Source organism: Peromyscus maniculatus, chromosome 18, assembly GCF_049852395.1.
Source record: "Peromyscus maniculatus bairdii isolate BWxNUB_F1_BW_parent chromosome 18, HU_Pman_BW_mat_3.1, whole genome shotgun sequence".
NCBI lineage: Eukaryota > Metazoa > Chordata > Mammalia > Rodentia > Cricetidae > Peromyscus > Peromyscus maniculatus.
The window spans coordinates 7,891,734-7,919,402 of record NC_134869.1 but is presented as its reverse complement, the minus strand read 5'-3'; the positions used below and the strand labels follow the sequence as shown (position 1 = coordinate 7,919,402).

The following is a 27,669-nucleotide window of genomic DNA, read 5'->3' as shown; positions in this document are numbered from 1 at the left end:
CCAAAGCTGTCTAAAGTTTGTGAGTTCCTATGAGCTTGGTTCAGTAGTCTCTGTATATTTCCCCATCATGATCTTGACCCTCTTGCTCATAGAATCCCTCCTCCCTCTCTTGGATTGGACTCCCTGAGATTGGCCTGGTGCTTGGCTATGGATCTCTGCATCTGCTTCCATCATAATGATGACAGTTATGCTATTCACTAATCTGATTACCCAGGTAGGGTAGTTCAGGCATCCTCTCGACTATTTCTGGTAGTCTAATCTGGGGTTGTCTTTGTGGATTCCTGGGAATTTCCCTAGCACCAGGTTTCTCCTTAACCCCATTATTTCTCTCTCTATCAAAATATCTCTTTCATTGCTCTCCCACTCCATCCATCCCCCCCTTGACTATCCTGTTCCCACATGTTTTCATCTCCCATCCCCTCCCCATATTGCCCACCATCACCAGTTTACACATGGAGAACTCATTTATTTCCCCTTCTCAAGGTGATCCATGTGTCCCTCTTAGGATCCTCCTTGTTTCCTAGCTTCTCTGGAGCTGTGGGAAGAATAACTACTATTATATAAATAAAATTTAAAATAATTAGAAATGAAACATCCATTATTACAGTGAGGATACAAATAAAACAACTGAATGTATAAGAAAATTAATACACAACTTGGATGTGAAATTCAGGAGAAAGAATGTGAAAACTATCACAGTAATTTTTCCGACATAATATTTGTATTGCTTATTGGGAATTGCAAAAAGTATGTAACAATCACATTAGCTTCCCATTTCTCCCAGGTCCACCACCCAACACCTGTGTCCCTGCTCCAAATACACCAAGTAGAATTTGTGTTGCTCATGTACTCATTGGAGTCACTGGCTATTGGGAATTTCACTTTTGCAGGTTTTTTTTTAATGGAAATATGTCTCTATACACAAAGCATAGAAATTCTTTCAAAAGAATCAGCATTAGAGTGAAAATCCAGTACAAAAACATTAGAGATACAAAGGTATGTGTATTATTATATTTAGATATTAATAAATTAAAAGTAATGAGCACATCTTTTATGATCCCTGAGATGCTACTGTTCAGAGATTGCGTTTGTTAATTTTCTGTTTCTATGATAAAACATCATGACCAGAAGCATCTTACAGAATGACGAGTGTATTTAGGCTTTAAGTTCCAAAAGCATAGGAGTCTATCATGGTGAGGAGACTTAGCACAAATGGCCAACCTGGGGGCAGGAAAAGGAAGCTTAGAGGTTCCATCTCAACCACACTCAGGAAGCAGAGAGCAAACACAATGGGCAGAGACTATGACCATTCAAGGCCTGTCTCCAGAGACAGATGTCATCTATCAAGGCTCCATCTCCCAGATGTTCCACATCCTCCCCAATTAGCACCACCCTCTGGGACCAAGTGTTCAAATAGCTGAACCTGTGTGGGACATTCTCGTTCAAAAGTAGCTCAGACAGCAAATATAAGTATCTAACACTACAGATAGTGTGTGGAGATTTTCAGGGATAGAAAATATGCTCTATGAAACAACAGCAGAAATTTCCTCATATCAAGAGAAATAAATACACCCAGGTGCACAGAATAAATTTAGAATCACAACAGACATGACCAGATAAAAACTTCTCCTCTTAGTATTGAAATCATGTAAAACTAAAAACATCTTTTCATTTCATTTTCTTAAGGAGGTTCTCACTATGCAGCTCTGGCTCATTAGACCAGGCTGACCTAGAACTCACAGAAATCCATATGTCTCTGCCTCCTGCCAAAGGCTGGGATTAAGGTGTGTACCATCACTCCTGAGTCACAAAAATAGTAATTTTACAGCTTTTCACTACATTGAAAATTCAAAGAACACTGAACCAAAAATATCAGGGAGAAGCTTCAAGAGAGAAATTTCCTTACAAAGACATGCCCATCCATGACCTCTTAGTGAAAAAGGAAATAAAAAACCAACACTCAGTAAAATAAGAACAAAACCAAAAAAAGATATCATAATGAGTAATTACACCCCCAAAGAAAGTAAGTACCAATCAAGATTGTTGTGGGGAATAAAGAAATAAAGAGATCGAGATCTTGCAGGATATACACAAACTAAAGCCCAGGAGACCACCACGCTTACATTGCACATGCGCAGTGAGCACTATTTGCTCCATGAAACTGTCAGTTATGCCTGAGGAAGAACGAGCATGCTTTTGTTTACCAGTGTTGCTTAGCAACGACTGTTCTATAACTGGATGCTTCGGTTTGACTGGTCAAACCATAGCCTCGCACTTGTGGGAGTCACAGAGTCAGGCTCTGGTTGTTAGACGGTCAGTGGTTAAAAGTCCATCATTTCCTAAAATTACTTAGTGTTGAGTTGATAGAAAGGTGGTCACAGCTATGTTGTCCACCCGGAGGAAGCTCTTGTGCTGTAAGAAGGAGCCGAAAACTCCCTTGGGATTTTGTGATGGCCCAAGCAGGGCAATGGGATACTTGTCCTGCTTTTACTGTGGAACTGAAGACAGGTACTGCCAGCCTTATGACCCTGAAAACGAATTCCATGAAGCAGTATGCATGGGAAAGCTCAAAGTGGTGCTGCGTCTCCTCATGAAGAAGAATTTTCATGTGAATGATGAGGATGAAGGGAAACGGTAAGAACACTTGGAAGCTAATGATGAAATCATTAATGATGAAATCGGGTGATGGGAGAAGCCTACCTTGACTAGCTCTGTTGAGGGCAACAGGGGTGAGGAGAGACCAGCTGTGCTTTCTGGACTACAGTCTCCTTGGTACCCGTGATCACACAGAGGTCCAGTGTCCAGATCTTCTTCTGGAGCAGGAGAACCATAGACCAAAGCTCCAGCAGGTTTACTGTCACCCCACAATCCCCCTATGGAGCATTTTCTTATGGAGCATCGAATACACAATGGAATCATCTAACAAACTATAAGGAAATGGGATTTTATTTCAATGTACCTATTAAACACAATGTTGTGTAAACTGTAGAAACTACAGAGATCAAGTAGTGTTCCTCAATGTTTTCCTCCCACCTAAAATCACCCAAAAACATTCACTATGAATCTTTTATCTGTGTGTACTAACATTTATATTCCTCACTGAAAATAATAGAAATAATCAAAACTTGATATTTCTCCTCTTCCTGCTGCTCCTTCATTTCCTTGTTGTTTCTCACTAGTTTCATGGGGATCTCACTCTCCCATCTCCATAAATTTCTCTTACGTTTCTTCACTCATTACTTCATGTGTTTCTGAAAGTTTATTCAGTGCGGCCTTGATCAGCCACCATTTTAATAACACAATGTGCTGACAAGCTCCAAGTTCTCTGAAAGTTACTTCTGATATCTTTACTTACTTCTGATAGAGGTAAATGGAACTTGCTGTGAATTTCATGATTTACAAATCAACAAACTATCTTGCTTTCCCAATTTTGGGTTTGTTTGAGGTGGCCCACAGTGTACTAAATCTCCCTGGTGAAACTGATATTAGACACTGATGTTAGGCTTAGCACGTATCTAATTCGTATGTATGCTGTGAATTTAACTATTGTCAAAAATGGCCATTCTTATGTATTTGAATTGAAATTCCATACTTAGTTCCTTTGAATTAAAGTTTCTTAAAAATCAAAGCCAAGTTTGCTGTGCATTTAGATTTTGCTGTTGATACTTTTCAGTTTTTATCAATAGTACATTTCATTACTTTCTTTAAAAAATCCAGTAAAAGTCTAGAAATGTTTTATATACATGGATATGTATATATGTATATATATATATGTATATATATGTATGTATATCATATTATATATCACATTTCACTTAGTAGAGACATCATGCATGGCACAAATCACATGCTATCTTATGTATTAAGAATTGCCTTTAAGTTTTGGCAGTCACTGTTGTACATTATGAATTGTAAATGACATTTCAATTTTAGCTGAGTTAAAATGTGCAAAAAACCAAATCTCAAGCTCAGTGGTGTGTCATATCTACAATCCAAGCTCTTTGAAGGCTGAGGCAGCAGAAGCATAAGTTTATAGTAGAACTTGTCTCAAGTTTTGAAGAGATATCCTTAGACTCTAAAGTTTATACTCCTTAATATATTTACAAAATAGAGATAATGGAACTAATATTGACTTGAAATATGTTTATTATAGTGTTAACGTTCATAACTTAAATACCTAAAAGATTGTTCAGTTGTTGTTGAAGAATATTTTCTGAATAGTTGCAAAAAATCTAATTGAGTCATCCTAATTTGATAGAAGTATTCCTTTTAACACTCATTTTCTGGACAAGAATTCACAACACAGGAAGGCTGAGAAGTAGGAGGTTGATGGCAATGTCTAGAGTAGGATTCAAACTGAAAATGAGTTCACCCAATAGTCATGTTTTTTTTTGTTCAAATAGGCTGCTCTTTACTACGTAGTTCACTAATAGAGCACTTCTCTAGGCTGCAGCAGGTGTGTGTATTATTCACACTGCCATAAATGATAGTTGTAGTAAATTTTTAAATACAGTAAATTATAAGAGCAAATAAAAATAAATTTTGAAGTTAAATATTTTTAGAGGTCAATGGACTTAAATGTTATATAATATTTATAAATGCCAGAGTGATTGTGTATGTTGATAATAGTGCCTTACAGTTTTCCTTCAAAATGTCTCTCATTCCCACAGAACTGCGCTCCACTTTGCGTGTTTCTATGGTCATATCGATCTGGTTCATTTACTGTTATTTGAGGACTGTAAGATAAATGCCCTTGACAATCAAAAGTCCACACCACTAATGAAGGTATTTCAAAGACTTCAATTTCAGTAATTAAGTTGATCTAAGTGTTTAGAACGAAAGTAAAATTAAAGTCACTTAAATATAAATCATGGTGAAAGCTGGGGGAAGTTTCTCGTGTATTCTTTAAATTAACAGTGTTTTCCTGGTAACAATATCCACAGGCTATACAGAGCTGGGAGATAGAGATCGTGTCTGTCCTACTTCATCATGGAGCAGATCCCAATATTAAAGACTGCAATGGAGAAGCAGCGATCCACCATGCAGTGTATGTAGACAGGCCAGATATTGCCAGCAGTCTTCTTGAATTTGAGGGAAACATTGAAGATACTACAAAGGTAAAGATTTTCTAAATTGAATTCCCAAGTATTTGAAAACTATATGCTTTAACAGTTGTCATATCTTGGTCCAAATTTTTCATGTTTAGAAGTTTAAGTATTACTTGACCGGCCCTTTGAAATAACTTGATCGGTATCCATCTAAGTATTGATATGTTGTTATTGTTTTTTACCCCCATTGAGTCCAATTTGTGCTGCCCACATACTCTTGGGTATATGACCATCCACTGGAGCATGATCAGTCCACCCAGGCCACACCTTTAAATGAAAATGTCTATCCAGTCCTAGCAGCTGTAACTATAGAGAAGTCTTCAGCTCAGAGCAGACCTTCATGCTAAATTCCTGCTTGCATAATGAGATTTTGTGTCACTTGAGCTTCCAAGGGTCTTCTGCATGTTTTCACGGTGACTGTGATGTCATATGAACATCTATGCTGGTGTGCCCATGAGACACTCTTTGCTTTTGATCATTCAGTGGACCTGGCTCTTACAAGCTTTACCCTGATCTTCTACAGTGACCCCAGAGACTTGAGAGGGGGTTTATATCAATAAGGTTAGAAAGATGGATGGGTACAGAAGAGGTGTGCATTTGGAAAGTAGTGAAAGGGAAGGGGTGAATATGATTAAATTGCATTGAATATAGCTCTCAAAATTATTTCCAAATGGGGAGAAGTAAATGTTAATTTATTGAAATCAGTATTAGAGAATTTAGCTTACTTTTATGGAGCCATAGAAAATATTTATAAAAATAGATAATGGACTAAAAGGATTATTTGACTTACATTTCCAAGTTACTATATATTACTGGGGAAAGCACAGAATCAGGATCTTGAGAAAGCTGTTGACATATCATCTATCCTCAAGAGAGGGAGAAATGAATGAGTCCAGAGTGCCTGTTTGCTTACTATGCAGCTATCTCTGTAAAGTCTTACACAGCCATGTTCTGAAACAAGGCTGTGGTGCCGCCCACCAGGGGCTGGGTTCTCTTCATTGGTTAGCCATCAAGATAACTTCCTATAGGCAGCTGGAGATAGCTTGGTCCGTGGTATCAGGAACTTGTGATCCTTCCTTTCTCCTCTTATCTCCACAGAAACAGAATCAGTGGCTCCTTGAAAAACTCAGAATAGGTGTACCCCAAAACTGCCTACATACCAATATCACACCCATCAAATATCCAATTCCAAAAGTTTCAACACCTACCCAAAATATTGACAAGCTGTGCTGGGATATAAATCACTTCAGGCTGTGGGTGATACTTAACCTTCAAACTGCTATCACAGACTGAATATTTGCAACTGAAGCATGGTACATTGCACTACAAGCACTTGATTTCCACACATCCATTAGTACGCATGCAGCAGAGGTTAAAATTTTAGTAAACAAACCAAATGGCTATGGAACAGCACAGTCCATTCATACCTCCGTTTTCTCCAGGAACGCAGTGCATGCTCAATCTCTAGGAGAATTTTAAAAACTATGCTTCATCCTGACTATAACAAATCCAATCATTTTGCTTTTGAGCCCCTATGATGGAATGGTTCCCTGCAGGAGGTACTTCCACGATCCAAACTCCAAGTGTGTTTTATTTGCTAACAAACCAGAGCTGTATTCCCCCATTTCACCTGCTTTGCCAATACAGGTATTTCATTCTACTAGCCTTATTTCTTAGTGCTTTGATATAAATTTAAGATGTCTGAAGATTCCTTTTCTCCTTTGGCAGTTTGCAGAGCACCACAGATTCTAAGGAAGCTAGTACTTGGGTAGGAATCACTGGGTTAGTTCCAGCTTTATTCCTGCCAGTCTTCCCTCCAAAGGATTTGGTGTCTTTTGTAACAAGATCTTACACTTAAGTGACTGGAGGCAACCAAGAGCAGGGGTTGTTAGCTCATATTGTTTGGGAAATCTCTGGAACTCCCAAAAAGCCTAGGGAATTTTTACCTACCTGGCACTGTGTCTTTTGTTAGCTGTGGAGTTGGGCAAGGCTTTTTCACTCCTGTCAATTACAATACATCTTCTTAATCTCACAGATATTGATAATCCTAAAATCATCATAGACTTCCAATATTAATTTTTTAGATAGGGTTTCACTATGTAGCCCAGACTTTCCTAGAAGTCATGATCCTCCTGCAATACCCTGCACTCTCTTGATGGGATTACAGTTGTGCCTTCATTTCTGAATCACCTAATGTTTAAAATACTTTTAAATTATTGCTCTATTTTGATTCCTGCTTAGATTGTTTTCTAAGCAAAATATAAATCAGAAAGAAAGCAATGCCTTGCCCATCTCTAAAACTTCAATTACACAGATCTGTATAGCTATAGCACAGTACAGTCACTCAGTAAATTGGACTTAGATGCAATGATGATTAAAATGCAGCAAATACAGAGTATAACAGAGATCCACAACTAGTGAAAATGCAAAAACCAAAGGAGCATGGGTGCCTACCACAATCCTACATCTACAATACAACACCCACACTTAAGTTTTAGGTGACACTGAGAAAGAAAGTTCTAAAGAAAAAAAGCCCAAACAATCAAACAAACAAACAAAAAAACAAAACAAAAAAAACCTCTGAGTTCCAGTGACCAGGATGACTGTTGCAGAAAAGTGTCTTCTAGATACAGAAGGGATAATTCATCTATGAAATCTCAATAATATGGTTGCCTAAATAAGACCTGCACAAGGAAAACACCAGTTGACATGCAAACACTTGATAGGGGAAACTTCAAAACTACACTCGTAAATAAAGAGTTGCCCATTATCCATAACTGCTGAGAGTAGATTTCAATTTTCTCCAGCGATACACTCTAAACTCCTCAATAGTTTATCCAGCCACAGTGGCCATCCTTAAACACACACACTTACACACATGCACATACACACACATGAACACACACACAAACCAACACACATACAGGAAGAGAGGGAGACAGAGGGGGAGGGAAAAAGAAAAGGAGAGGCAGAGACATAAAAAAGAGGCACACAGAGAGTCTGTTCACATTACATGGAACCAGTAAGTTGTACATAATACACATGTGTGTGTGATAGTAATAAAAAACATGTCCTGAATTTCAGAGGGAGTTAGGGGGAGTTGGAGGAGTGAGGGTGTAGAAACTACGTAAATACAGATATCATGTAGGAAATTGTCTAAAAATAATATAAATAAAAAACATTTTAAAAATGTACTGGATTTTCTAAACACTAAAACAGTTTTCAATTTGTAACAGGACAGAATACATTTCAAGGTAAGCAATAAAAGATTCTTTGAGTTGGGCAGTGTTGGCGCACGCCTTTAATTCGAGCACTCGGGAGGCAGAGGCAGGCGGATCTTTGTGAGTTCGAAGAATGAAAAAAGATTCTTTGAGATTGTACTCATTTTGAGGTCATTTCTTTGGTGACCTGTTCAGAGCAAGAGGCAGACATTGTTACCCCTGGCCCTTCCTGAATGGAGAATCAAGCAGAGCTTCCTCTGTGTCCTCAGCAAATACCACATCATTACAATACTCGGAGAATTGTGCCTGAGAAACAACTTCTGCTGTCGCTCATGTTTGCCCCACAGAAGATTTGCCAAACAGTACTTCCAAAATCAGGTTTAAAATACTGGACAATTCCATAGTTTTGTCATCATGCTTAATTGAATTTTTCTGTTGGGAAATGGTACATCTGCCACATAACTGTCTTTTGAAATACAGGAGAATTTTTGACATAGAAAAGACAATTTTGCTCATCCATGCAACTTAGGATCTAACACCTTTGCTACTGTGTGTCGGTGTGTGTCTCTTTAGATAAACTCTGAGGGGAGAGGGCCATGGCTTCAAAGTACTATGACAACTTCTGTGACAGGAACCATAGGTCCATGGGTGTCACATGAGTTCTGTAATGGACTAGAGGACTTTGTGATGACTGTAGCCGTGGTTAGAATATTGCAATCTTGAGGATCGTTAGAAGGTGCATTAGGCTAATAAGGAAAAGACTACTGTGGTCAAGTCTATGGTAAACATTATGATCACAGGGCTACATACATGATTTTCAGTTCAGTTGTGAAATATGCAGTATTGTGAATGATTAATTGATATCATTACAGGATGGGTTGACCCCTCTGCTGCTAGCCCTCCGAGAAAGGAAACACCGCATGGCAGCATACCTAATCACAAACGGTGCGAATCTTCACGTATGTGATAAATATCAAAGGTACTACACTTTGCATTTTTAAAACACTGCTTGTGTTGAAAATAGTCTAGAATAGTAAAAATCATTCATTTCAAATGTGTTATTGGAATAGATTAGAAAAAGTCAATAAAACATCAGTTACATATCTAAAAAATATCTATTACATGAAATGGTTATGCCAAAGAATGATAGTCAGGTTCATATTCCCTTTGATAATGAGAGGTTGTTTTTTTGATTTTTATTTTGACTGCCATATGATCTTATATGAGTTGATAGCATTTTTATTAGATTTTACATTTACAGTGTAAGTTCCAAAGTTTTCAAGTTTGCAATCACACAAACTTGTGAACAACCTTTAATCTTCAAATACTTTTGGTGGTGTGCAGAGAAGGATGATATATGAATGGTAGTTGTAAACTTACATATATGGCATGATATTAGTATCAGCAATTGAAAACATTCATTTTAACATTAAAATTATTTGATAACATTATTACTATTATTTTATGCAAATTGCAGTTCCGTATTTAACAGTGAATTATATTACAATAGAATAGAAAGGAAATGGCATTCTTTTTCATATAAAGCTTTCTGTACTTCTGGTCACTTTTCTCCAAACAGTTATTCACCATAAACAATTTAAAATACAAATTTTACTCTATAAAGTATCATAGTGGGCTAAGAAGTTTTCTAGTTTTAGCCTTGGACATATTTTAGGAATCTGAACTCTGCTTTCAGGATGCTTAAGGCTACTTAGTTAATGGTCAATTCTACACACAAAGGCTTTATACTTACATGGTAAAATGTATACAGTTCACCATTTTAGTAATCGAATTGCCTCTGTCATTCTAGAACAACACTCATGTATGCAGTTAAATGGGATTGTGAAAATATTGTTGAAATTTTATTGAAGAAAGGTGTTGATCACCACTTAAAGGACACATTTGGATGGACTGCTCTTTATTATGCCATTATGGGGAAACGCAAAACGTAAGTACAGAAGTTAAAACGCTATTTGAAACTAAATTCAGACATGAAATATTTACCAATGTTGTATTTTAACCAAGCGTGACTTCATTATTTAAATGCTTTTGGAATGGAAGCATTTTAGTCAACTCCACTTGCCATGAGATAAGCAAAGGGATAGATTGGTCAGAATAACAACGGGTGTACAAGAGTCTTAATCTCAAGACTGATCTGTGATGATTCTGAGAATCACACTCAGGGACTTGAATGTATGAGGCATTTATTTTACCACTCAACTTCATGGCTAAACTCTCCTTTGGAAGCCTTAATATCTTTATCTTTCAAGATCCCAGCATGCTCTGGTCGTTCCAAAAATAAAGCAATGCATGGCACAGAATTTTAGTTTTTGAGTTACTTCTTTGAATCTAAACATTTGTAGTTTGACAGAAAATCTTGATACTTATCTTCCAAATATTTCATCCAACTTATTACCTGAATGCTCAACAATCTAACATGCTCCCTCAGTCCAAGAAAGTAAAAATTCCTACATATATCAGATAGATATGGCATACATGAGGAAAACTTAGGAAGCATTTATTCATGGGGATTTAATGTGATTACACCTGTCTTTTAGTCCAGTGTTAAATAAACTTGATTATCAGGTTGTACCTACTGATCTGTATCTTTATCATAATAGTTATGGAGCCATGAGAAAAGGGTAGTTGAAAATTCAACTATGTGCCTGAAAATTCAAATTTTCTCCTAATATAACATAGTGTTCTCTGGCAGCTAAAACTCTTAAGATTTCTCCAAAGCTGTTGCTAGGCATCTAAACCTTATCACTTATTCAAAGCATTCCAGTATCCTAGAAGACCATCATGGCACGATACTTTGGAGGAGTCTCTCTTTTTAGCCATCAGATGGGTTTGCGGATATACTAAATTATCACATGAATCCAAGCACTTGCAGAAAGAGGCCAGAGATGCTTTCTTTCTTTCATAGTAATCTGTAGGCAAGGGTTCCTTTATATCATCCTCTGTAGCACAATCTGTGTTTGTGACAGATCTCTAGCGCCTTTCCCAGGGAAGTTGACAGAAAGTGATTGGCCTACTAAGTGCTTTTTCTGTGTAAAGGAACATTTTTCAAGATACTTGAATCTTTACCTCAAGATTTCAGGATATTTCACAACTCTGCCTCAGAAGGAAGACAATGAATACAATTTTGTGAATCTAAATTATATTAACTGTATTCAGTATTTAAGCCCCATCACAACCCATGAGTATACTTATAGCATTTATAAAAAACGATTTTTGTCTTCCATGTAGGTTGATGATAAGCATGGCGATTCAGGATCATTATGACAAAACTCTGATCATTGTTCCCTTCTTGGCTAAAGGAAGACCAGCAATAGAGCAACCGATGTCTTGGAATTCATTAGTGTTCTTACCATGGGCTTACACTCACCATGGGCTTACTCTTTATTTCAGTAATATCAAATTCTGAATTCTGTAGCATTTGATAATAGGTCCATTCATGAATTACAGTGTGCTTTCATTTAGGATTCTAATCAGTTCAAGACTGAGAAGCAAGTTAGATACTGCTTTACTATTTCCGTGCCTGTTTTTAGGTGGTGAAATGTTCATAGCAAACTGTTAAACTAAAGTAGGGAAATCCTGAGTTTTGGAAAGTTAAGCTGGAGCCTAAGGAAACACTTTCCCAGAGCAAGAATACTTAGGACTCCTTCCTATATTAGGGCACTTTCCATCCTGTCAAGATAATCCAGATGGTTTGAATCGTAGTAAATCTACACCATTTCACTCTGTTCTTTCCTTCTAAAATGAGAAACTTTGTAAAACCTTTTAGAACTAATAAATTTGAAGGGTATATCCAGATGACCTGATGGAATCTTATATTGTATTTGAAATATCTTAAATGTTTAATATATTGATAAATGGTTTTCCATCCATATTAAAATAATAACATTGTCTACCACCATTTCCATACTTGGCAGAAAAATGGTGATTATTCAGCATGACTTACTCCTCTTGAGACAACAAAATACCTTCACACGTAAGTCTTTTAAAGTTTCTTCTCTGTAGCCCTTCTTTAGATTAAAAATGTTGCATTTAGAATTTTTTCAATTCTCTGTAATTAGATATTATTTGGGTAGCTGGATCTTGAGGTAGATCCATAACCAGCTTCTTGAATAATGGCCAAACAGATTTCCATAGTGGTTATAAGTTTGTACTGCCCTTACCTTTGGGTGAGTGGATGAGTGTTCCTCTTACCCTTCACCCACAAAGAGCAGTTTTTATTTTTAAAATGCATTTAAATTATGATACAATTAATATCCTTTCCCCCTTTCCATTCCTCTTTCCAGCTCCTCCTAGGCAGTTTTAAAAATCAAGTGTCTATTGACAGCTGAATTGTTTAAGAAATTAGTTGTATGAAACTGCCTTGTTAAAAAGTTTCTCAGTTTTGCACCAGAATTACATACTTGCATGTAAAAATATTTTTCAAATTACCATACTGGGGTGACATGCCAGCCTCTCCCCATTCACAGCACATTTTAGTTTACTTCATACATTTTTTTCCTAAAAATGTTGACATAGTGTCTAGTTCATTAATAGTTCCACTACACTGTATTGTAATTCATTTTATTTGTTTATTTCATGTGTGAGTGTTTGCCTGCATGTACACCAGGCATGTGCACCATGTTCATGTCTGGTGCTTGTTGGAGAGAGAAGATGGTGTTGTATTCTTTGTAACTGAAGTTACAGGTGATTGTAAAATACCACATAGGTTCTGAGAACAGAACACAGGTCCTCTTGAAGAGCAAAGCATGCTATTCACTTCTAAGTTGTCTTCTTAGCTACCCACACACATTATAAAAAACACATTAAATGAATGCATTGCAGTAAGTGAACATAATTACTTTGTTATACATATCATAGAAAACATGATTTGTATGGGTAAACATGACACAATATTCAATTCTGTTATGATTTCCTTTTTTGTGTATGTTATTAAAGGAATGTTTTCTTTTCTATAGATTTTAACTAAAGTACAATTGGATCCCTTTCCCACTTCCCTTTCTTTCCTCCAGCACTCTCCCTATGCTCCCGCTTCTTCCATGTCCCCACAGGTCTCAAATCGATAGTCTCTTCTTCCCTTATAATTACTCTTCAATGCACACATTCACACACAGAGGCACAAATGGATAACTACAACCTACTGAGTTCAGTTGTCTTGTTTGTAGTTACATGGTTTCAGTGTTGACTACAGTTTCATTGGTCAAGCAATTAGGCATTCCTGTCTGAGAGAGACTCATTATTCCTATCTCAGCAGTCAGTAGTTTCCTGCAGTTCCTTGTCCAGGAGCATGACCCTCAGAGATTCCTCCCCACTTCTTCCTTAGCATGTCTATTGATATTGTCTCTGTTCAGATCTTGTTAATGTAGCCATTTCCATGAGAGACTGTTTGTTTCACAGCAGACTTCCTGATGTTTGCAGTCTTTCCACCTGCCTTTTCTGTGATGTTCCTTGAGCTATAGATGCTGGAGTTGTAAAGTTGATGTATCAACTGGGACTGGGATCCCTAGACTCTGTTGATCTCTGCTTCGTGTCTACTTGTACATTCTGGTGTTTGACTCAAGAGAATCTTCTTGATAAAGGGATCAGTGGGTCATCTTTATCTTCTCAGAAAAATAGCAATTAGATTCATTAATTCTTTGTACAGTTTTCTTTGTTTCTATTTAATTCATTTACTTTTTATTATTTCTTACTATCTACTGTTTGGGGGTTTGGTTTGTTCTTTTTTTTTCAAATTCTTAACTTGGATCATTAGGTTATTTATTTGTTTATATGCATACTGGAGTTTATTTTCCTGTCAATTTTAACTTTTATGACTCAATGGTTACATACTGTACATGGCATTATTTCAATTTTCTGTATTTCTTAAAGTTTCCTTTGTCTCTAGGCATATGCTCTATTTAAGAGGAGCCTCTTTGTGCTGCTGAGTGGAATATATATTCTTTGGTGTTGAGGTGGAATATTTAATTATTGGTTAGGTCAATTGAATGAAGATGTCATTTAATTCTGAGATTGTATGTATGTATTTGGGCCGGATGACCAATCAATTGGAAAACTCGGTGTTTGCAATCACGTAATGTTATTGGGTCTGTGTTGATCTGTGCCTTTTGTTCCATTAGGTTTCTTGTGAAGTTGGGTGCAGCTGAAGATATGACTCTCTCTTTCCTTCTCTCTCTCTCTCTCTCTCTCTCTCTCTCTCTCTCTCTCTCTCTCTCTCTCTCTCTGTGTGTGTGTGTGTGTAAGTATTCTATTTTGTATTTGTTGAAACTTTAATTAGTATGAAGTACATATCTTTGTCTCTTCTGCACCATTTTAGTTTGAAAATGATTTTTCAGATATTAGGATGGTGATACCTGCTTGCTTCCTGACACTGTTTGCTTAGAATACATTTTGCATCCATTCATTGTAAGATGGTGCTTGACTTTTAAACTAAGATGGGATTTTTCATAGACAATAGATAGTTGGATTTTGTTTCTTAATTTGTTTAGGTAGCCTTTGTCTTTTGACTGGAGTGTTGAGGCCATTGATATCTGGATTCGTTGTTGAAAGTTGTACCTAGATTGCAGTGTTTTATTTTCCTGTTGTTTTTTGTTGTTAGATGCCCTTTGTATTTCCTTTAATTCTAGTTTTGCTTGTTTTCTTTCTAAAAGTCTCCTCTCACACTTACTCCTCTGTTCAGTTAGAAGTATTACATTTAGCAGTCTGTTTAGACTTTGTTATTTGCTATGACTGTTTCAGGCTGCTTGTATCATGGAAGTGTTTCTGCTTCAGCTATGGCAGACAGATTCACTGGGTCCATGAGTCCTGGTTGACATGCATGGCCTTTTAGTATTTGAAGTTCATTGCTTCAGGTTCTTCTGCTTTTCAGAGTTTTATTTGATAATCCAGCTGTTGCCCTGGGCATGTTCATTTCCAAATGACTTGTATACTTTTTTTTTCCTTAAGCTTTCAATATTTTTCTTAGTCCTGTATATTTGGTGGTGCTACTATCATATGCTTTGGAGTTTTCTTTTTCTGATCTTGTCTGGTTGGGGTTTTGTTTGATTCTTGTATCAGTGTGTGTATATCTTTCCTTACTTGGATGAAGAATTCCTCTGTGATCTTTCTATTAATCTTGTCTATGCTATTGATTGAGAATACTGTTTCCTCATGTATCCCAATAGAATTCAAAGATCTGAGCTTTTGATGGTATCTCAAATTTCTTGCCTGGTCTTGTAGTAGATGTAACCAATAGTCTTTTTAAAATAAAAAACACAGAACCAATGTAAAAGAGAAAGCCGAGAGGACAGAGCTCAGAGCTACAATCTTACCTCCTGCAGTGCTCCTAGCTTCCTGGAAAAAAAGCTACTTCCTGTGTGTCTGTCTTTAAATAGACTTTCTGTTCTGTCTTCGCATTGGTTGTAACCCCAAACACATGACTGCCTCATCACTGCCTGTAAGTACCGCCCTCCAGGTCTTAAAGGTCTCCAATGCTGGCTGTATCCCTGAAAACACAGAGATCTACCTATCTATTCTACCAAGTGCTAGGATTAAAGGTGTGCGCCACCACCACCACGCTCTTGCTATGGCTCTAATAGCTCTGACCCCTGGGCAACTTTATTTATTAACATACAATAAAAATCACATTTCAGTATAAATAAAATACCACCATATTTCCCCTTTTCTATTTTAATAAAAAGAAAAAAAAAGGCAAAAGGTTATAACTAACAAAAGAAAAAACAATATACAAAAGTACAATAACTATATACAATATATACAAGTAACAAATACCTAAACAATGTCTAGTCCATTTGTATTTGTCAAATCAGAGAAAATAATTCCCTTATCTATCCTATTTTGGTAAGTCCAAAATGTATCTAATTCACTTTCTATCCTAATTAATCTTCAACTATAACTAACTAAACTTCAACTCCCTCAGAGACCCAAGAAGGAAATAATATTAGCTAACAAAAATAAAAACAGGAAGTGCACTCAAGCAACTTCCAAAAAATTTGTGAGTTGACAGAAACAGCGAGCTGCCTGGACAGTCACCTGAGGTTTCTCTGCAGTGTTGGGGCATCATCTTCAGCCTATAGGCTTAGTGTATCTGACAGACTCATTTGTGAGGTAGGATGTACACAGGGTCAACAGTTCAACCTCATATTGGGTGAGAGCAGTCCATGTACCAGAAACACCTGAATTCTACTAGTGTCATGTCATGATTCAGGATTATAAATTCTGGAAATTGTTGACAGTTTTTGAATTCAGCTGACCATTCTTCTTGGCTGTGTATATATGGCTTCATCTCAGCATCCCCTTCTTCTCCACATCCATCTATTAAATGCCAGTCTACTATTGAGAGGCATGAGCTTTCAGCTGCTGTTCCATTGCACAACAGAAGCCATCGGTCCACTGCCTGTTCAGCTGCCTTTGAAGAAAAGGGCACTGTACCTTTTCCGGATTGTGAAGGCCACTTCAGGGATGGTGCCCATATTGTCCTGGCCTCAGAAGATGCTTTTGATAAAGCCATAACCACACTTGTTTTGGCAACAATGAGTAGTCCTTTGTTTCGTGTCCTGTCTGTCCATTTTGTCCTGTTGATTCGAGGATACTTTATTGTCCAGTGGCTAACTTTTGCCACAATGAAAGTTAGCTCCATATGCAGTTTCTTCAATGCCCATATTTTCTCTGAAGTAGATTGGTACTGCCAGGAGCCGACATGTCTCAAAAAAGAAAAATTTCTAAGTTATTAAAACATTTTAAATGCCATATTCTGTAGATTTCTGAAGGGTTTGAAGATGACCTGTCTAAAATATATCTGTTCAATTTTTAAAACATATCTAATATGACTACAAGTTCTATTGTAATGTCTAACTACTAACTTTCATTTCTTTATATCCTAATAGTTGGTATTAATGTAAAGTACTTAAAACTAGTAAATGTCTTTTTCTTTTCTTTTCTTTCTTTTTTTTTAAACAAGAACCTTAAATATAATCTCCTTTGCTTAGCCTTTTTCCTAAGCCTTGACAACAACTTCTAACCAACCCCCCTAAACAGTGGAAATTATCCCAGACCCAAAACCCATTAAAAGAACCAAAAAACCACCTGCCCCACACCACCTCTTTGGGAATGTGGGCATTTTATTCTCAAAATTGCTTCCTGCTGGGTATCAGTGAAGTTATCTTTATCCTGAAAGAAAAAATTTAGGTTAATTGTCAAATTCTAGGAAAGGTAACTATATCCTTCATTATCCAGTCTGTGTATAATGCCAAAGTTCAGGGTTTATCTCAAGTCCTTATTCAAGTAGTCTTTGAGACTGGATCATCTCAGCTAGTCATCTCAAAATTGCTCTGAGCACCTTGTAGTTCAAAGTTGATCTGTAGATGATGTTTGTTAGCTTAGTGATATTATTATTGTCCACGTGGAATTGTTGTTGTTGTGGAGCCCCATCTTCTTTCTGGAGACTTCAGTTGATGTTAGGCCGTGATTTCTTGCAGAAAACTGATAAGAGACTCGAACACAAAGACATATATATACAACTAATTGAAGTCTTTTTTCTAGAATTAGTTAGTACTCTATATGACCATTTATTTTTATCGTTAATTTTGGTTTCTGTTCCTTAATAGAAGTTTGCCAAAAAAATTTTCTTTGTTTTCTCCTGAATTTTCTATTCTCTCTGTTTCATCATCCTGACCAGCATGATTCATTCCAATAGGCACTTGGTTATTTAATCACTCTGAGCAGGGGTTTCCTCTACAGTTGCAAGAAAGGTTTGAACTGGATTTGCTATGGGGGCCTGCATGAGGCCCCTCCGGGATTTTCCCAAAAACTGAGGCAAAGGATTACCCTGTCTGTCCTTTGTTGATCTATATTCATTGGTCCAGTGTTTTCCCTTATCACACCTTCTGCTTCTAGGAATGACCTGTTTACAGTCCCTTTTCAAATGTCCTTGCTTTCCACATCCAAAACATCTAACACTCCTCAAACCTTTTGAAATTGCTTCTCCTACCCACATATCATCATGCTCATGAGCCTCAACATTAAGTATGTCTCTAATCCAATCTTCCAAAGGTGCAGATCTTGCCTTTAACAGCCTGATTATTCTTTTGCATGCTGCATTCGCATTCGCATTCTCAAAGGCCAAAGATTCAATTATTATCTTACTAGCTTCTAAATCTGAGACCATTCTCTTTACTGCTGAAGCCAGTCTTTGTAAAAAATCTGTGAAAGATTCTTTGGGGCCTTGCATAACCTTTGTAAATGATTCAGGTTTTTTTTCCTGGTTCCTCTGTCCATGCATTCAAGGCTGCTGTTCGACATAAAATTAGGGTTTGGACATCATATAAACATTGTGTTTGTACTGTTGCATATTGGCCTTCTCCAATAAGCTGATCTTGGCAAACTTGTATTCCTTTATCCCTCCATTGTTTTTCTATGTTTTTAGCTTCTTCCATAAACCAAGTTAAAAATTGCAGCCTCTGGCTGGGTTCAAGAACAGCTTGTACCAGCTCCTACCAGTCCTGTGGTACAATCCTATTATATGTTGACCAAGAGTTTAACATTTGCTTTACATATGGGGAATACATGCCATTAGATACTATTGCCTCCTTAAACCTTTTTAAATCCAAAATTTCAATTGGAGCCCAAATATTTTGTGTAGTCATTTGATCAGGCAACTGCTGTACGGTTACAGGATAAATTAAAGGTGACTGTGTGAAAACAGGCTTTCTTTCTGTAACCTTATGATCCAAACATGAAACAACTTCACTGTTAATTTCTTCTGTCTGAATTTTTACAGGTTTAACAAGTTTTTCTAAAGCTGTCATCCTGGCACTTAAATTGACTATCTTTTTAAATTGTAAAATGAGGATAAGCATAGTGATAAACTGCATAATTCCACAAGTACTAATCTTCTCATATAGTTGTTCCACTGTCAGACTGCCTAAAATTTCAAACAAAACTCAATTTTCTTCCAATGTACACATAAAACCCATTTTTTTTAATGTGGAAAAAATTTTCTCTTTTAAATAGTTTCCTTTAAAATATCTGATATGTTGTTACTTACCAAATCTGCGTAGAACAGTAGAAATCTGAGGAAATTTCAAAATAGCCACCTAGTGTCCTAGGTGTGAAGAGAGAGAGAGAGAGAGAGACAGAGAGAGAGAGAGAGAGAGAGAGAGACAGAGAGACAGAGAGACAGAGACAGAGAGACAGAGAGAGAAAGTGAAAGCGTAGCCGGCTAAAGCTTAAATCCAGCCATGTGTTCCCTCTTGAGTCGAGTCAAGGCTTGGCTCTGGCTTCCTTAAGCTCCCACCAGGTGAGTTGGCTTTACAGGCAGGGGCCCTGTTCAGCAGGGCAGGCCTGAGTTGTATGTAGCACCGGCTTTAAGCAAGCAGCTCAAGGTTAGTCCGTCCTGAGGCCAAGCAGACCTGGGCCAGGGCTAGGGAGTAGGGCCGACCACTCGAACTAGGGAGCCAACCCCAAGAGGTTTTTAATGGATTCTTGTCACATTGGGTGCCAGATGTAGATATAACCAATCGTCTTATTAAAGTAAAAAACACAGAACCAATGTAAAAGAGAAAGCCAAGAGGTCAGAGCTCAGAGCTAAAAATCTTACCTCCTGCAGTGTTCCTAGCTTCCCGGGAAAAAAGCTACTTCCTGTGTGTCTTTCTTTAAATAGACTTTCTGTTCTGCCTTCTCATTGGTTGTAAACCCAAACACATGACTGCCTCATCACTGCCTGCAAGTACCACCCTCCAGGTCTTAAAGGCGTATGTCTCCAATGCTGGCTGTATCCCTGAACACACAGAGATCTACCTATCTCTTCTACCAAGTGCTGGGATTAAAGGCATGCACCACCACCACCACTATGCTCTTGCTCTGGCTCTAATAGCTCTGACCCCTGGGCAACTTTATTTATTAACATACAATGAAAATCACATTTCAGTACAAATAAAATACCACTATATGGTCTTGTAGCATGGCTTTTTTTCTTTTTTATATTATTTGCTAATTAATTCTAGATTTTCTACTTTTTCTTTACATTCTCATATTCTATTTTTTGTTTGATTTGTTATATTGGTAAGGTTTTTCTCTGAACTTTCTAATTGGGATGCTGAAATTTTCAGTATTATATCTATTGCAGCCATTGATCTGGACCTAGTCTTCTGTGTATGGTGACAGCCACAGGCAAAAAAATGTGGGGCCAGAACAGGGAAGAAGTGACTTACCCAGAAAAGGTTGTGATATATTGTATACTCTAATAAAATTTGCTTGAAGATAAGAGGACAGAACAAGCCACTTGATTAAATATAGAGGCCAGGCAGTGGTGGCACACATCTTTAATCCTAGCACTTGGGAGGCAGAGACCCATTTGGATCTCTGTGAGTTATAGATTGGATTACATGAGATTGAATCAGTCTAGGAGAGAAACAGAGCCAAGCAGTGGTGGCACCCACCCTTAATCCCATTACTGGGAAGTCACATGCCTTTAATCCCAACACTAGGAGGGACATGATGTCTGGGTAGAGAAAGGTATATAAGGCTCGAGGAGACAGGAACTAAAGGCTTTTTGGCTGGAACCCCTTTTGTCTAGAGGCTTTTCAGCTAGAGAGCTTTTAGCTGAGGACTCAGAGGCATTCAGTCAGAGGATTCCTGGAGTTGGCGAGGTTAGACTTGGCTATGACTTGATTCTTTGTCTTTTTGATCTTTCAGCATTTTCCCCAATATCTGGCTCTGTTGTTTTTTTTTTTTAAATTAAAATAACATTTAGGATTCCTGCAACAGAGGGTTCACAGCTTTGGGCCTGGAATAGGCTTGTTGGCTTCCAGAGAAAATGAAGTAGCCACCTAGCTAGCAAAGGTAGCTTGGAAACATGGAGGCCATGCCTGCTGCATTTCTAAAGCAAGGCATGTGGGTTTGGAGAAAGTAGTAGGGGATAATAGGATGGGAAATGGAAAGAGAGACTTGCCCAACAATGGTGACTCACAAACAAAGAGGGTTGTCAGCTTGGATCTGGAACAAGTGTGAGTTTACTGATGGCAGTTTTTGGGGGGTTACGAAAAAAAAGAGACTTATTCAATAAAGGTGGCACAAAATCTAAAATAATGGTAATTTTGTATTCAAATTCTTCCATTTAAACAAATACATCATATAGTGTTACTGAAATGTTTACATACATGGTGATTACTTCTGGCTCTACTGTATGGCAATGGTTTGGTTCCTAAATGTATAATTAGAAATTAATATTCTTAACTGTGAGGTGTTGAACTCAAGGTTTCATACTTTAAGAAGGAGGTGCTCTATGTATTTGCTACTCCAATGACCCTATTTTTATTTTTATTTTTGTCTTCCTGCTTTGTGTTGCCAAATAGACTCTTGAGTGCCAAAAGGCAATCTCCAGAGGTCAAACTGTAGTCAAGTCTTTCACATGATTTTTTCCCATATGCAGTAACCTTTAGAATGTGAATACTATAGATGAAGCAAATAATGAACCTCTTCTTTCGGGGAAAAAAAGAAGAAACTAGTCTACTAATTCCAGATTTAAATTCTGTTTTTATTGTGGGTGGTTAATATCTGTAGTGTTTATCAGTAAATATGAAGCCACTCATACACCAGATAATACTTGACTATCCATCCACAACCCCATTTTATCTTTTACCCTATTTTGCAAGACAAGTGCTCTGCCCCTTGGGCACATTTCTAGTCTTCATTTTCCATGGGAAGATACTTTCTCAAGGGTAATGTCAATAGGATCTCACCATGTGTTGTCTTTCTTATTTTATATAAAAGGGGAACTGTAGACAAAATTCTAAATGGTCTTAGTAAATAAAAAACACAGAGCCAAATACAGAGTTAAAAGTCCAAGATATCAGAGCACTAGTGAAGAGCCAAGACAGCCTTATCTTAATACCTGGCCACTGTCTCTTCTCTAATGAGAGAGACCTTCTTCCTCTGTGACTTATCTTTTTATTGTCTTTCTGTTCTGCCTTCTCATTGGCTCTAAACCCAACCACATGACTTCCCTGTCACTGCCTGTCTATACAGACCTCCAGGTCTCTATGGTTGGCACTGGGATTAAAGGTTCAGGTCACCACTGCTTGGCTGTGTCCTTGACCACACAGAGACTCTGCCTGCATGGGATTGGATTAAGGGTACGTGCCACCACCGCCTGACATCTGCTTAATGGCTCGGTTTTACTTCTGATCTCCAGGCAACTTTATTAACATACAAATAAAATCACACTTCACTTCAGCACAAATAAAATACCACCATAGGGGACTAGGTTTCTATCCCAGTAGAAAGACCTTAAGTGAGTTATTAAGTGATATATATGTAGATACCTACATATGGATTTATAGTTTTATAATAAACAAATTTCCAAAGCAACTTTCTTTGACCTAGCCTTGCTAGTGCATACTTTTAATCTTCTGTATAATAGCCATGTGCAGAATAGATATGTTCTTAAGAAGGGGATCTTACCAGTAGTTATGTCCAAAGGTGACAATAGCAATTGAGTTTCTACCTTATTGCATCATAGGTAAGAATGAGAATTATAGCCAGATCTAAAAGAGCTCATCAGAACCTAACCACAGAGGAGATAGGGAGGGTGGGCAGCATTGATTTCACCTTACCTCTCTTTTCTAATTCCATGCAAGTCTTTATGAGAAACATTGTCCTGATAGGTTTCCATAATTTTAGGGGAGATTGATAAGTACAATGATCATTGCTTCAGGTTCTCTCTGATAGGTTGTTTCATTCTTACCTGAAGGATTGCAGCCGTGTATCTGGGGAATATTTGTTGTGTTATAACAAAATATTTATACTCTCTTGAAATTGATCCTGGTACCATTCTTCCAGAAAACTACTCTCTTTGCTATTTATTTATGATAGGCACTGATTCTGGCAATGGCACTATTTGCCGTAAGTTGGAATTGTTGTGAGTATACATGGTCACCTACTTTGAGGTATCAAATGCTGATAATTTCTTTCATTGTTTTATTCAATAAATCCAAAGAAGGTGATTTCCTGATGCATTTGTTATATTCCAGTACCATAGTTATTATTTATCCTAGAAGATTTTTTACTCTAGAAGATTTACCCTATGATATTTTATAGACTAATATAATCGACTGAAATATGTTTACTATTCATTCAATTATAGGAAATGAGCCTGAAGATGTCGTTTCATCAGGGTAAGATTTTAAGGTCTTTGAATATGAATGTTAACTTATAATTAGAACCAGGGAAAAGAACTAATGTTTATTGAATATTGTGTTCTTCACTGATTCCATCTGATTTATTTAGTGTCCATGATGCATTAATATAATCATATGTTTTAAAGCTTTTATGTCCTTGTGACTAAGTGTCTTACTACTTTAGCAAAGGTCATGCAGAGAGTTTGATTAATTCTATAATCCCATAGGTAACAAGTTGCCAGCTCTTGACTGAACTGTCAGCCTCTTCATTCTCTTGTTCCTGTGACTACATTGAGATGATCTCATGTAGAAAGCCAGTTTTCCTTATGTGTCAACTCTGGATTAGAGTTTTCCTGAGAAACCTATCTATAACTCCATAGTTTTTCTTTTTGAAAGTTGTTCTTAGATACTACATTGCTATCAAGATTGGAGGGGGATCCTCTCTTAATTGTGTCTGTAGTGCCATAGGTTTGAAATGAGCAAGATGACAGAAGGCTTGGAATTACATTATTGGAATGGTAGTCCATGTGCACATACACCATGTTATGCTGTTACAATTGAGCATCTATTTAAGGGACATTATGAACTTATACTCAGTTTTGTTTTCTCTTCAAACTACTAGACTGCCTGGTCACAAGAGGATTTTTTTTCCTCGTTTTATCAAGTCTTTGTTTCCCCCAAGACACTAAGCATTTTGAAATTTTTACTGTACATTTATTTTTCCTCATGTTTCTTGACCTATAGTTTAGAATTTTTGACTGCCAGGTACTCCTTCTTGTTTTATTAGAAAATTTCAGATATGAAAAATTTGTAGTTTTTAAGGGATTTTGAAAACTAATAAAAGTATCCTGAGCACAGAAAACTAGATCCAACATTATACATAAACAGTTGCTCTGAGGGAGAAGCCAAAACTAAAACACAGTATTCTACGGAGGTGGAAATACAAATGGCCCAATTTAGGTCTTTTAGTTCCTTCACTAAAAGACCAGTCATTACTGACCAGTATTTGATTGAGAATTCCTGTAGGAAAATATGGGAATGAGTCAAGTGTTCCAAGAATGGCATTAAAAGTAGCATAGTGGTGGATGATTTGAATGACTTTAACAGGGGAAGGGCAATTTTGAAAGTAAAATCATGGAGGTCAATAGGACTAAGAGTTTGGCCTCGTGATTAGTTTTTTAAAGACAATAAAGTTAATTACATAGACACAGGATGGTGAAAATCATCTGGGAATGGATAGGGTTGAATGTAATTTGGAAACTATATTACCTTTTGTGCTTAATTGATAGAAATGACAAATAAATTCTTCTGTTGAAACTTTCTTGAGAAACCTGAAGTCTTTATAGAAAACAGGGAATGTGGTATCACAGAGGGTGGGCTAGAGAATGTTCAGCACCAAGGGCTGAAATGAAATCTGAATGAAAAATATCTATGATCCACTGCCACTGCTTCTTTTCCTGTTACCTTTGCCAAATTCCTGTCCTTTTCAGATTGGAATTGCAGAACATAATCATAGAATTTTATAACATGCCTAGGCTTGGGATGTGTGTTGCTGACCCTCCATTTAGCTTATATGCCTGAACCAGGGAACTAGCTGTCTTTCAGGTTCTTTGAGCCTGTACTTTCAGGAATCTGCACCTTCCTGGGATGAATATTTAAAGGCCAGAGAGCATCACTGAAGACTGCAAAAGAGGGAACGAGGAGTGGTATCCTATATAAGGAAGACATCTAGAGAACATAGAGGGAAACAGAGGCAAAAGTCCCAGGGATCTGCTTTTCCAGAAGTCTCTGCCATCAACCGAGCACATATGAAGGTTTTTAAGTGCTTGGTAGTTTTTGAATCAGCCTGCACCAAGTAGGAAGCACAACTGAATTATTATATTTTAATGTTTGAACACCCATGATAAAAGGATTTCAAATCTCAATGTGCACATTTGTTTGTTCACTTATAACTTTAATGTTCAAGGATTTCACATTTGTTTCATGACTTCATTAGTTATTTTACAATGAATGGATGTGATGGTTTCCTTTCAATGGGTATTTTCCATGCTCAAGAATGAAGGTTGCCATTTAGTAGTTATACAGTTTTGTGCTTTATTAATAGAGTAGAACGAGGTCACTATTGCTTTGCTTTATTTGGGGCTATTACCTTTATTTAAATTAATGGTTAAAGAGTATGTGAGCAATTAATTGTAATTTGCGTTCAATCATCAGGACAGTTTTCAAAACAAATGATTTTCAGGTTCCACAAATACATTGACTGACACTATTTGATGTGGAACTATGTGTAACTCTTTCTTGACAAGTGCAGAGATTAGGAGAAGTGGAGACAGAAATTAACAGCTGAACAAATTTTATAAAACAGTTGTCTAATAACAATAGAAACACCATTTGCTATTCAAATAACTAAACATTCAGGACAAATGCTTTTGTCCACTACTCACTTATTTGTTGTGTGTTTTGCTTCAAAGATATCACTTTGAATCCAAGTCACTGACGTCTGTGTGTGCAAGAATGGAGGACACAGCTAATTTGAAAACTCAGGTAATCAATGCCTTCTTGAGGTAAATTCTTGTGCTGAATTTCTTCTTTGTGGAGTTTAAAATGGTATAATATAGCAGTTGTCAAAATGTCATCACTTTAGATGAAAAATTGGCTAGAATTTTTTTTATAAAATTATGAAAATATTACTATATTGGTGGTGAAAAATACCAAAACATAATAACTATTTTAAGGTTCTGAAAGCCAAAAATGAGATAAGAAATAAATAATCACAGAAAAATTAGTTTGTATAATTTTACCACATTGGAGGGAATTTGAAATTTGGGAATATTTGGACAAATAAACATTAGTTGTTTTATTTTTATTTTTATAGCATGACTTACATAATTTTCAGGCTTCTCTAAATATGTAGACTAACCTATTCATTATGTTACTTAAGGTATCTTATCAATAGCTTACATTTCCAACCCATGTATTGAAGGGCTCAGAAATTATCATTAGTTTTTAATGTACCTTTGAAAAAATCTTTTACTCATGATACTAACTTTTAAAAACTGTTAACTGGCTGTCAACTACATGTTAACTGGATGTCAACATGCAGAAGATTGCATATAGATCCGTATCTGTCGCCATGCACTGAACTCAAGTCCAAGTGGATCCAAGACCTCAACATAAATCCAGTTACACTGATCTTGAGAAGAAAAAGTAGGAAGTAGCCTAGAATGCATTGGCACAGGAGACCACTTACTAAATATAACACCAATAGCACAGACACTGAGAGAAACAATTAATAATTGGGACTTCCTGAAACTGAGAAGCTTTTGTAGGGGAAAGGACACAGCCAATAAGACAAAACAACAGCCTACAGAATGGGAAAAGATCTTTACCAACCCCACCTGACATCTGACAGAGGGCTGATCTCCAAAATATATAAAAGAATTCAATAAGCTAGACATCAAAATTCCAAACAATCCAATTAAAAATGGGCTACAGGGCTAAACAGAGAATTCTCAAAAGAAGAATCTCAAATGGCCAAAGGACATCTAAGGAATTACTCAACATCCTTAGCCATCAGGGAAATGCAAATCAAAATGACTCTGAGATACCATCTTACACCTGTCAGAATGGCTATGATCAAAAACACTGAAGACAGCTTATGTTGGAGAGGATGTGGAGCAAGGGGAACACTCCTTCCTCCACTGTTGGTGGGAGTGCAAACTGGTACAGCAACTTTGGAAATCAGTATGGCGGTTTCTCAGAAAATTGGGAGTCAATCTTCCTCAATACCCAGCTATACCACTCTTGGGTAGATACCCAAGGAATGCTTATCATACCACAAGTACACAAGCTCAACTATGTTCATGGCATCATTATTCGTAATAGCCAGAAACTGGAAACAATCTAGGTGCCCCTCAGATGAAGAATGGATAAAGAAAATGTGGCACATACACACAATGGAGTACTAGTCAGCAGTAAAAAATAATGATATTATAAAATGTGCAGGCAAATGAATGAAAACCCAGACTCAGGAGGAAAAGTATGGTATGTACTCACTCATACATGGATACTAGATGTAAAGCAAAGAATAACCAGACTACAACCCACAACTCTAGAGAAGCTGGCTAACAAGGAAGACCCTAAGAGGGA

The 27,669-nt window shown here is 37.1% G+C and overlaps 1 protein-coding gene across 3 annotated transcripts in view; it reads left to right on the top strand.

Moving 5' to 3' along the window:
- Positions 1–2,236: 2,236 nt before the first annotated feature.
- The window catches only part of LOC143269232 (uncharacterized), a 68,994-nt gene continuing 43,561 nt past the window's right edge, over positions 2,237–27,669 (top strand). For 2 of the 3 annotated variants that reach the window (XR_013045660.1, XR_013045659.1), the window contains exons 1-8: positions 2,239–2,634; positions 4,671–4,785; positions 4,944–5,117; positions 9,202–9,308; positions 10,140–10,277; positions 12,265–12,323; positions 23,487–23,517; positions 25,992–26,064. Coding sequence is in view for 1 of the 3 variants with exons in the window: in XM_076554292.1 (XP_076410407.1) it covers positions 2,384–2,634; positions 4,671–4,785; positions 4,944–5,117; positions 9,202–9,308; positions 10,140–10,277; positions 12,265–12,323; positions 23,487–23,517; positions 25,992–26,064 (948 nt within the window). In the remaining 2 variants the exon portion in view is untranslated. Of the gene's footprint in view, positions 2,635–4,670; positions 4,786–4,943; positions 5,118–9,201; positions 9,309–10,139; positions 10,278–12,264; positions 12,324–23,486; positions 23,518–25,991; positions 26,065–27,669 lie in introns of all 3 variants that reach the window. The other variant, XM_076554292.1, reaches the window with a different exon arrangement.